Raw genomic sequence first — 12300 nt, 5'->3', positions numbered from 1 at the left:
CTGAGTGCTTGTTCCAACACGAGCTTATTGAACAGGATGCTGTTGTGTCTGTAATTAATGGCTGTTATCTCCTACAGACGGTGAGTCACACTGCTGTGGGTTGCTATAAAAAACAGGATGTCACTGGGGGATTTAGATAAAGCTTAATTGAACATTACGGGAGGAGGATGCAGAGTAGCAATGATGTTGGAAGTATGGTTGAAGTTTATGTCTCATAATCATTATCCATAAACGCAGGTTTGGACGGCGTGGTCCAGATTAGTGTTTAGGAAGGTAACGACGGCTTTAACACTGCCAACATTATGGGTTTGGACGCCACCGCGGGGCCGCTGGTGCTAAAAACGACCACTCTCGTGGTGCCGTCAGATGAAAGAAGCAGCCCAGTGGCATATGGCGCTATCCAGCCTATGATCATTAGCATCAGCCATATGCTTCCAGTACAGTTAGTAACCCACCGATGCAGCTCTGTAGGCGCTCGCATGCCAGCACACAGCATTTACAGCGTGTTGCATGTAGTAGTATAAACTGTATGGCTTTATTTAATTATATATTTTAAATGTTTAGATATTCAAAGCACCCAACAGGCCAAAGACTGTAGAGAGATGAGCTAATACCAGCAAGCTTGCCAAGTAACACACACAGATACCTGCACATCAGTGTGACGCAGCATATAAATAAAATATTAGGATGTGGAAGGTCTGTTTGTGCAGTTAAGTACAAAGTAAGATGAATTTTTAGTCACTTAACTGCATTTGAAATGAGTTTAAATCATGAGACTAATTTTAATTCTTAATATAGTTTTTAAACGTGAGTTATAAACAGTTTACCACCTGTAGCGTTTGTATAAACAGGATGCTAGCCCATAGAGACTCGTATCATTTTAATATGGGCGTCAATGAGGACTGACTCGTTTTTGGAGACAGCCTCGAGTGGACATTAGTGGAAGTGCAGGTTTGGGTGCTAAAGCTAATTTTACAGCAAGACGTGATTGATGTGATGCTCCAGTAACTTAAAAAATAACAATTTGATATGACACAAGCAACAAATCCAGTTTATTTTATTTCTCAGAAAACTCATCACCACTAGCACTGCTAAAGGCTAGCTAGCCTAGCTTGGCTTAACCGTTGCCCCTGCAGCCTCGAACTCTTTTGCCTCATACTGGACAGTGCCGAGTTTTTAAAAGTCCAACATGGTGCAGAGTAATGTCACACCAGCCAATCGTTAACTTTTGTCTTGTAAAACTTGTAAAACTTGTAATGCTTCTTTAGCTTAAACAAAAATCCTTCTCTGGATCTCACCTACTGTTCTTACAGCCTGCAGTTAGCTAGCTAGCCCTACCTCTGTTTTGAGACAGAATCTCATCCTGAGCAGAAGAAGAAAAATTCATTTTGGATGTCTTTGATATTTAAACTGAATGTTCGAAAAGGTCACAGACTCGTCGGGCTCTCTGTCCTTCCTGCCTGTCAGTGAGTCTCTCTGTTTTCTGTCAGTCTCAGCTGGACCTGTCTGTCTGCTCTGCTGGATTCATTCCCATTGTGACAAAAACAGGAGAAAATCTTCAATCATCACTTAAAACAGGATCCTGTGGCTGCTGGATCAGCGGCCAGCATGGATTCTTGAGTCAAACTAAGTCAGAAATGTAAAGTATTACTAATGTATGCTGTCGTATTCTGATCGGCTTCCTTTTAAAAACACAAGGCGGGTAGGCGGAGCTTCTGCACCTGAGATGACTATGCTGGATATGTCCTCTCTGTAATATCATACAGGCTCAAGAGTTTTAAAAGCAGGTTAAACTGAGTGTTTAAAACAGCTATTATTAGCACTTTATTACAGCATCTATTATTAGAAACCTCTTTAATATGAACGCCCACCACTAAACAGGAGAAATATGACAGGAAACAAAGAAACACAAAATTGGGCCACTTTAAAAACTCACAAACCCACAAAGCTTATTTTGGTTTTCCTTTGACAAATAAAGTTGATGCCACCTACAAAACAGATGGTGGCACTAACATGTAATAAACAAAACAAAGCTTTTCTCGTGTGCCCCTGAATGACACAGACAAGCATCTAATAAATATCAATAATAGTTAAAAATGAAGCCGCCATTTCCACGGAAGAACTGGGTCCTTGAATGCACCATCATCAGTCAGGAAAACAAGCATCTTTTGTCTCCTTTAAACTGGAGGACGGGGGCACGCGAGGACATAAAGAGCAGCGAGAGCTGGTGGGCGTCTAAAAGGAGACGCTCATTATGGGATGTTTCCTCTGTGAGAAGCACTCATGGCTTCTTTGCTGAATGCAAAGCATTGATTTTTCTTCTCTGTTTGGGTTCAGACAGAAAAGCATTAGCGTCCACTCGATGATGTTAGGCCAGGCGAGAAGCAGCGCGCGTGCGTGTGCACCCGACTTATACTGACAGTTATAGAAAGCGAGGACATTTTTAGGCTGTTCCTCTGTGGAAAAGCACTGAGAGTCCCCACAAAAATAGAAGCACAAGCGAGTGTGTGTGTGTGTGTGTGTGTGTGTGTGTGTGTGTGTGTGTGTGTGTGTGTGTGTGGTTGCGCGCGCACATCATTCAGCGGGGGGACTTAGCTTGGCTGTGTCCTAGATTCACGAAAGCCAAATGATAATGAGCTCAGATTGATGCTCGCCTTCTTCTCCTCCTCTTCAGCTCCCCTCTCTCCTCTATGCTCGCCTCCTCTCCTCCTTTTTACATCTCTTTCCTGCTGCCTCCCCTCCCTGTAGTCCTCCTCTTAACTTGCATAATCATTTCTTTCACATCTCAGTCTCTGTCTCGTCTTTGCTCGTCTTTTGTTCCAGTTATTTCTTCTCCTCTTACCTTCACAGTGGTTTCTGTTGTCGTTCTGAGCTTCTCTCTTTTGTTGAAAACATTTAAACACATTCTCCACAAAAGCTCCAGATAAAAAAATGAAGCCAACTTTGTTAACGATGAGAATATTTGATAATAACTGTTGTGCTTCAGCTGTTACACATTAAGCACTTCTGGTTCTGCTGGAGGACTTCACTGTTGTACCGTCACTAAGGACACATCTTCTTTATCTCTGCCAGTTTTCGCTCTCCTCTCACCGTCCTTTATGACCAGCTGCATGACTCAGATTCTCCTCAGGTCACCTGTAACTCTTTCTCACGCTTGTCTAATTATGGAGTTCGGGACGTTGCCGCCGTTTTAGCACAGCGCTCTGCAGTGATGAATTTTGGGGCTTTTTTAGGACCGGTGGTTTTGGCGTCTCAGGAACAACAAGGTGCAGGAGGGCTACCCCATGCAGATCGATCAGTTCTGGAAAGGCCTGCCACCTCGCATCGACGCCGCCTACGAGAGGACTGACGGCAAATTTGTCTTCTTCAAAGGTATGTGGAATAAAATTTGAGGTATACAAATAGTTTCCTTTTTCCTACACTGACTAACAGTTAATATCGGTGCGTCACAGTCCTGCTGGAACTAGGATTTTATTTCTGAGGGTCCAAACACATGTATAGATAACTGTCGTATTTGTTAATGGCATCAACAGATGGAGGAGCATTCTAAGAGTAGGCACGGGCAGCGATTCACTCCTTTTGCCTTTGAATTTTATTTGACCCTCAATGAAACTCTAAACTCACTGAGGGACATTTGGTTTATGTTGAATTGATGTTACGTGATCTCATTACTGACCAAACTTATTTATTTTGCATAATTTAGCAGCCGTACTAACAGGCATCACACGCTCGGCCTGTTTTCTGAGAGCAGGTGTATAAAAATCAAAAGCCTTACATTTAAATTCAGCCTGATGTCGTGTTGACGGTCGGCTTTTCGTGCACCACTTCAAATATTTTGAGATCTCTCAGCAAAGTCACGTTATGCTAAATCGTTCTTGTGCCTCTGTGATGGAAACTCGCTGTCCTCCATTGTGTCAAAGCAGCGATCCTTAAGTGTCGTTTGCATTTTTGAGAAGTCGACAAAGTTGCAGGGAGGTAACTCTGTGATGTCGACCAAGCGGTGAGCAAAGTGTGTGCTGCTGCTGGTCCTCTTGTCCTTTCAATTTTGGATCAATGCATTTACACCCAGAATAACAGTGTTGGGAAGGTTACTTTTAAAATGTATCCCACTACAGATTACAGATTACATGCCCCAAAATGTATTTAGTAACGTATTCTGAATACCACCTTTTTAAACGGTAACTGTAACAGAATACAGTTACTCATATTTTGTATTTTAAATACGTAACAGTGGTACATGTTACTCCCCAACACTGCTGAATCATTTCCACCTGAAATTCAGGTCAGTTTCTGTTAGCGTGACAGTGACAGACATCCTGAGGTGCACAAAAGATGATGTTGATAAGAACATCAGCCAAATCTAAATCAGATTTTTTTAACAGTTGTGTGATGTTTACATGAGAAGGTATGAAGAATTAAACAGAGGAATATAAATTCAGGTCTGACTCCTTCCTCCACCTTCAGTCTGAGCTTAAAGATTTCTGTGTCTCATTTTCACTGAGGCTGAATTTACCTGCTCTAAAAAAAATCTCTTGATTTTACCTGATAAGCTGAAAAAATTCTCCAGAATCTGCCTTCTGCTTCAGCGCTATGAGGCTCTGTCCTGCTCTCTGCATGCCGGCCTTCTCCTGATATTTAATAAAGTGTGAAATAGAGAATGGTGTGGCGGCGGGGAGCACCCGGCCCAAAGGCCCCTCGTCCCCTTCCTGCTGACTGTGTCGCTCGTTTTCTTTCACTCTTTCTTACGTTCCCGTCAGCACTGACACACTCTGTCTTTGCATCACTCCTGAGGACATCACGTTCACTTGTGTTCAAATCTTAATCTTAGATTTGCGTCACACTGATGAGAAAAGAGCCAAAGAAACACGTGATTAATGATTAACAACAAAACGCGCTGCATGCCGATGGCAGCAGGAACGTCTCGAACGGACAATGAGGTTCATCCCAGAAAAACGAGGAGTGCGAGGAGCTGACAGTCAAACGGACTCTCAGGAAAGAACAGTGAGAAAAAAGTCATGTCTAACCTTCAAAATAAAACAGGAAGTGCACTGATAGAGGCACCAGGATCAGACCCACACTGGCTGAGGGTTTTTCTCATTTCTCCAATTTGCCCCTCCTCGTCTCCTCCTGCTTGTGAACCGGAAATCAATCTCAGCACGCCATGTTGGAGGACGCGTGGGCGTGTCCGTTTAAGTGTTTTTTACCTTCAGTATGTAAAAGCAGAATCGATGGACTGTTTAACCAGCTCATCCTCTGTTCACGTCGCTGATGGGAGGGGCTGAGCTGGGTAGGATAGCAACACAGATCCAAGAAGCAGTCCTCCTCCTGACAGGATCTGGATGTGTGGGCGCCTCATGCCACAGGTGAAAAGGACACACCTGTGCGACCTCCTCTCTGCTCCAGGTGCTTTTTAGGACGTGCTTCAAAATCAACTGTCCAGATTGATTTACGTGTCACAGGCAGGACGAGAGGAGAGAAGAACCTGCGGTAACCCGACCTCACCCCACTGAACATTTACAAGGGCCGAGTGACGGGAAGCTCTGAGGAACGCCGTCACATCATATTTTCATTTGCAATAAAACATTTGGTGATAAATTCTCAAGTAAATGAAATAAAGTGAAGGATTTTCAGCCGTGCTCTCAGACTTTTGGACCCCTCGTTCATCGACATCTTCTGCCAGCCAGGAGCAGAAATTAATAGCTTTGCTTTGTCTGAGCTCTCAGCTGCTGACTCTCACACACACACACACACGTTGGGTATTCATATCTTGTGGGGGCATCTAATTGACACAAGCCCCTCCCCTAACCCAACCTAACAATAACCTAATTGTAACCCTGACACTTAAATCACATTTTAAGTCTCAAAAAAATGGCTTCAAACTCGTAGCAAACCTACAAGTCTTGGTCCCCACAAAGATATGAACACACACTCACACGCACTGCAAAGACAAACACATATTTGTACCAAAATGTTTAAATAAGTCTGAATCAAACTTTCCAGTTTAGAAGCCTTCAAGTTAAAGGATGTGAAAGACATTAAAAAAACATCAGAAACTGTAATTTCCTGCTTAAATCTACCCATTAATTCATAATGTACATTACAAACTGCTTTAAATGCCTGCTGAGTAGCTATTAGTGTCTGTAAAGGACATAATTGGGATTCAGTGGCTTTGTATTAATCTTTGTTTTTACTGTGTGAGTTTTTCCAGATGATCAGTACAGGCTTCCTAAAGGAGCGTCTGTCACAGCAGGATATTTAATCAGCCTTTAAAAGGGGCTTCGTGGAGTACTTTTATTTATTTAATGTCTCTTTGCGTTTTCGCCCATATCCTTCTTCCGAACAGTGAGATATTTAACAAAGCTACAGAGCAGCTGTTTTAATCTTTGTTTTCTCGCTGTAGTGGAAATCGACGCTCTTTAACCACGGCTGTTAAATTTCACAGTCTTCTGTCCTGTGCAACCCCACCGCCAAAAACAAGAGTATCTATAAAGATTCTTATTTATGATACGACGCCGGGGAGGTCGTGTTTTCGCCTCCGTTAGTGTTCCTGGCAGCTAGCGGCTTATTTTGAAACCTACAAAGAGAAAAGCTGGCAGACGGATCGGCTGTCTGCCAGAGAACAATCGATTGTTGATGATCTATATCTGGAATTTCAAATATTAAATAATCATTTGAGAAACTGAGGGAGAAACACATTTTCTCAGACTGTTTGGAGGATAAATAATTTAGTTCAAGTCAATAAAGTTTGAGAGCAGCTATTTGTGCTCAGAACCACAGACTGTATAAAGAAGATGGAGGCAGCCAGGTCGTTATGGTTGAATCTAAGCGTAAAGACTAAACCTGCTGGGTCTGTGGGGCCTGACTCACTGGAGCCCCCAGTGGACATTAAAGGAACTGCATTTATGGCAGTTCTGTTGCTGCTTGTGTCACAACACAAACTGAAAATATTAAAATGCTCACTTACTTCTTCACGCTGGTTCCAGGTGATAAATACTGGGTGTTCAGGGAGGTGACGGCTGAGCCAGGGTACCCTCACAGCCTGGTGGAGCTGGGCAGCTCCCTCCCCAAGAGTGGCATCGACACGGCGCTGCGGTGGGAGCCCGTCGGGAAAACGTACTTCTTCAAAGGGGACCAGTACTGGCGTTACAACGAGGAGAAGCACACCACCGACGCAGGATACCCCAAACCCATCACTGTGTGGAAGGGAATACCGGACGCTCCGCAGGGGGCCTTCATCAGCAGGGAGGGATGTGAGTGGCAGCTAATTATTCTTTTGGTTTCAGGCGTGAGACGAGATCCGGTCAAATCTGAGGTAGCCTTCATCGATCTCAGCGTCGCCTCGTGCACGACGGCAACACTGGAGCTGAGAGATTTCAAAACACGAGAAAAATGGTTTCAGTATAATTTAGTTTTGATTCTGTGTTAATGTTTAAACTTTTCTGACACTGATTTTCACGCAAGCTGAAGAAGAATTTCTACTACAGATCAAACAAAAGGTTTTGGACATTTGATAATAACGCGTCAGCGTGTTAACGAGCTAAACGAGCTAACCGTGCTAACCCATTGACGCCGTGCAGCCCCACACACGGGGCGATCCGCGGTACCTCGCTAACAGAGATTTGCCGCATTAATGCGTTTATGGCGTTAATGTCATTTTAGCGAGATTAACGCAGACAGCAATAATTTCTTCCAACATATTTACCGTTTGTCTCCTACATTTGTTTTCTTATAAACTTCCTTGAATTAAATTCTATTTTTTATGAGAGTTTGACTCCAGTCAGTTACATAATATACAGACATCAGGTAAAAGCAAGTTTAATGCAAAAACGTTACTTTTAACATAGCGCTGACAGAAAAAATACGTCCATTTTAAAAATGCATAGAACTCAGCTGACTGTAAACTGAAGAAGAATTGCAATGCAGAGTCACAATCAGCAGCTTATATTTACACTGAGGCCACGTCCACACGTGCAGCTTTGAAAAATATCTCTGTCCACATGTAAACGGCAAAAACGTCAAACGTTGTCAAGAACAGGCCAAATCCTAGCCGTGTAGAAATGTTGGCCAATCAGAAGTCTAGAAGCCAGGGCGGGAAATAGTAAACAGGCTTTACTTCTGTGCTACTTTTCAAGTCATCATTTCAAATGTCAATAACCAAAAACAGTATTTTGGCTGGTGTAGACTCACAACTTAGGAATGAACCAAATGCATACAGCATGCACAAATTTTAATTTAAAACAATTTCATTTATTCAAAAGCGACGACGTCAGGACTGTGAGAGCGTCTGTGTTGAATGTTCACTCTGACGCCTGTCTGTGTAAATGGAGGGACAGTAACTGTGTGTGTATGTAAGCGTGGACAAACTGCAGATAGATTGACAGCAGCAGTGTTTTGTCTCTATCTGCTAAATCTCCGTTTTCCTCGTCCACACGTAAACGCAAAAACTGAGTTTTTGAAAATCTCAGTTTTCAGTGATCAAAAACAACGTTTACGTGTGGACGAAAGGTCCAAACACATATAAAAATCTGGGTTTTCAAAAATACTCGTGTACGTTCGGACACCTGAGTAAAAACCCTGTTAGTCGGCTGTTTATGCTGCAGGGTCATAAAATGCATTGACAGAGGTGTGACACACAGAAAACTGTCCATCGTCACTTCCTTTCCTTGAGCGGTGACCTTGTGACCTTGCGGCTTCCTCTGTGGAGTTGAGGCCGATCTATGCGCGACGTGGTGACAGGACGACACGGCCAGCCGGGTGTGGTGTCAAAGATGAGAAACCGTCCTGCAGGGACTTTAGAGGCAACAGACAAATGTGTGCGACTGTGCGTTGGTTTCCTCGGGGCTGTTCGGAGGTGATGGAGCAGACGAAAAGGCAGACGGCACAAGAAGCCCTGTGGGTGTTTTCTGTTGTTGCTACTTCGGCATGTGATCCCTCACAGTGGAGTCTGTGGAGGAGTAAACATACAGAGCTGGGTTCAAACCGTGTTTTAGTCGCTGCGTCAGAAATTCTTGCTTTGCCAGACGCTGCACATCATCTTGCACAACTTGTTATTGAGAATTTGTTCCAGAGCAACAACCAGAGTGATGTTTGACACCTCGTGTCCTCAGAAAAACCTTCAAAGGTCTTTACCGTCGCGTGTGTGCAGACGAGCAGCGTGTCAACATGTTAGAGCAAACGTTAGCTTTTATTGCAAACTGGATCTGGTTTGTTTACCACCAGTTAAATGACGACGGGCTCTAGTGACATCATAGCTGGCACATCCAGTAACAACAAACAGGATTTAAGTGACCGTGGAGACGAACTGATCCACCGGGAGGATCCATTGAGCCCCGAAGTTGTTTCATTTTTTAAAGAACGTCCAACCACCTGCTTCTGTTTTTACAGTAAAATCTGAATGCATGACTTTATAAGATGGTCTCTTTGCTGAACTGAAGGGCTGCCTCCACACGCCTGAAGAGGAAACAGCTGATATTTATAAAACAGTAATATTAGCTAACAAATGCACTCTTCTCTTTACGTGTCGCTGAGTGTTTCCTGTTACAGCATCCGTCTCGCAGGCATTGCATAACATCGTCCTTCAGTGAGAACATCCACTGCTGGGACCAGAATATGGTCGCTGCCTACAGCCGCCACATCACAGCAGAAACGATACTGCCTCTAATAAGATCCACCACCACAGGGACACACCAGAGTTACAGTTTCAGAGTGGAGGACGGCGTTTTTCTGTGCCGTGCATGGACGTGTTCGTTCCCTCGGAGACAGTTTTCGAGGAGTTTCCTGTTAATCGCTGTTTGGTGTTAGTAAGTGCAGCGCCACTTCACCCGAGAAACCTTGAGTGTTTCTGACACTGAACCAGTAGCTGCTCATGCAATATGTGTGTAATCTGGTTGAGAAGTGTCCTGTGGTACCAGAGTAGATGTTTAAGATGGTTCACAGCTGGAGCTCTGAAGCTTGCAGGGCGATGATCCAGCGGCTATGTTGAAGCTCACGATTCTTCTTAATTAAAAAAGCTAAAAGGTTGGGCACATGACTCTGACATCGTAACGTCCAGCAGGTCAAAATCAAATAGCTTTAGGGGTTAGTGCTGATTTCTATTTAGCTACATGCTAAACAAACAATTACAAGATGCTATATTTAAAGTGCGTCAAATATGTGGAAATTCCATATGAACAGGTATGAAGTTAACTGCACAGAAGTCGACGTGGTGGAGCCTCTGTGTCCTGCCTCAATGACAAACACAACAATAACTAGTATTACTGGAGCGTGTTTGTTTGTGATAACACATTAGAACCATTTATATGTGTGTACATCTAAACTATGGCTCATGTATTGTGTGATAAACTTTAGTTTCATAATCATCGCCTCTTCGTCTCTGATGTCAGCATCATCAACCCGGGGATGCGACCATTGGCTGGAGATCCTGAATTTGAGTCGCAACTTTTTTTCTCTTGTCATTCATTCTTTCAAGAAGCCTTTATTTATGTTCTTTATTCTAATATATAAAAAGATAACAGATAAAGAGATGCAAGACTTGTTGGAGGGCAACAAATGTTGAACACGTGTTTTCTCGAAAGCAGCAGAGTGTCTTGAATGTCACAGTTTTCCTTTTGGAACAAGTTTTAAGTAGACTTGACCAAAGTCCAGCCAATGAATAGTTTGCAGTCAGTCTACAGCTTTGCCTCAAACGCTGTTATTTTGCCGCTGGTTTTGAATGCAATCAGATTAGCTTGGTTTAAAGTAAAGAAAGCGAGGAACATCTCCCAAAACTCTACACAAACCTACAAATGCACCGCCAGTCCTTCCACAAACTAAATTGGACTAATCTGAAAAAACCGTTCAATGCGCCCATGCCCAAAGATACCTTGTGTGTCTCTACCAAGCCACGTTTATCAGGCACAGCAACATATCCTCAAGTCTTTTGGGTCCCTGTAGTGTCGGAGGCCGTTGGGTAGTTGCTTAATTTGCTGTACTTTCAGTGTCTTCTGTTTATTTTTGCTTCAGTAAAAAAAAGTTCACCTGACTGATTCCTCTGCTCTGGTCTTTCATTGATATCACTCTCCCATCCTCCTGCCCCTGCATCTTCCCATCCTCAGACTACACCTACTTCTACAAGGGGAAGGAGTACTGGAAATTCGATAACCAGAAGCTGACTGTGGAGCCTGGATATCCAAAGTCCATCCTGCGTGACTGGATGGGCTGCGACCAGTCCGACATGGAGCGCTCCGGCAACAACGGTAACCCTGGGGAACGCCAGCTGCCCCCGGATGATGTCGGCATCATTGTGACCATCAACGACGTCCCCCCGACAGTCAATGCCATCGCCGTGGTGATCCCTTGCATTCTGTCGCTGTGCATCCTGGTGCTCGTGTACACGATCTTTCAGTTTAAAAACAAAGGAGTGCAGCAAAACACCATGACACAGCACTACTATAAATACCCTGTTCAGGAGTGGGTATGACAGCCAACTTGATTCAGAATAGGTCAAAGGTCGTGGATTGAAGGACGGTCGAGCTGTAGTCATGCGTTAGCTAGCTAATGTAGGCTAATGGCCAAAAATGCTAGCAAAGGACAAAAAGCTAACGATTGCTTAAAGATGTAGGCTCACTCAAAATGTGTTTTTAGGAGTGGATTCAGATTTCTGGCTCAGAGTGGGAGAGATTTGTTTCTTATAGCACATCCAGAACGATCTAAAAGACTTCAAAATGCATCTTTCTGGTTGTGCTTTCACTTAAAATGGGATCGTATGAGGGGGAAACACAAACTTTGAAACCTTCTTCTGGGACGTACAACACACCTGCTCAGTGAAAATTTAAAAAGAGTGGAGAAAGAAAGATGCTCCTCTAAGCCAGATATCACCTCCAAGCTTGTTTTAACAACTTGTATATGTGAACTGCTACAAGTCAGATGAAATTTAAAGAAAAAAAGAGAAACAGTTTCAAATATCAAACTTGAAAATAGAATATAGGTAGAAAGGCCATAACAAAAAAACCAAGGATCTCTCCGTGGATCACTGATGTTTGTTTGATTTGCGTTCAGCTGTTCTGAGATGTTAAACTGTCAAAGAGGACCTTTTTCTCTCTTTTTTCATCATTCACAAAAAACATCACTATTGTCTTGGTCCATCTAAAATCAAAAAGCAAATGCACTGGTTTACACTGCCTGTTTACACTGGTTGGTTTCTGCAGGTGTAGAATAGCAAGTCATCGGCGTATAGACGTGGAAAAGCTCTACAGCTTAGCAAAATGCTAACACTAAACTTCTTAAACATCCTCTCAGATTTAAGGAGCTCTATAAATCCAT

At 43.3% G+C, this 12300-nt stretch overlaps 1 protein-coding gene across 2 annotated transcripts in view; it reads left to right on the top strand.

The window, feature by feature from the left end:
- mmp24 (matrix metallopeptidase 24) overlaps nt 1-11916 on the top strand; it is a 65628-nt gene extending 53712 nt beyond the window's left edge. For both annotated transcript variants that reach the window (XM_040002410.1, XM_040002412.1), the window contains 3 exons: nt 3234-3372; nt 6984-7250; nt 11094-11916. In XM_040002410.1, coding sequence (XP_039858344.1) covers nt 3234-3372; nt 6984-7250; nt 11094-11458 — 771 coding nt within the window. In that variant the 3' untranslated portion in view covers nt 11459-11916. The remainder of the gene's footprint in view (nt 1-3233; nt 3373-6983; nt 7251-11093) is intronic.
- The last annotated feature ends 384 nt before the right edge of the window (nt 11917-12300 follow it).

The sequence above is a fragment of the Simochromis diagramma genome, unplaced genomic scaffold (genome assembly GCF_900408965.1).
Source record: "Simochromis diagramma unplaced genomic scaffold, fSimDia1.1 OVJJ01000438.1, whole genome shotgun sequence".
Classification (NCBI taxonomy): Eukaryota; Metazoa; Chordata; class Actinopteri; order Cichliformes; family Cichlidae; genus Simochromis; species Simochromis diagramma.
The sequence above is the reverse complement of the archived record's forward strand: the minus strand, read 5'-3'. Positions and strand labels throughout refer to the sequence as shown.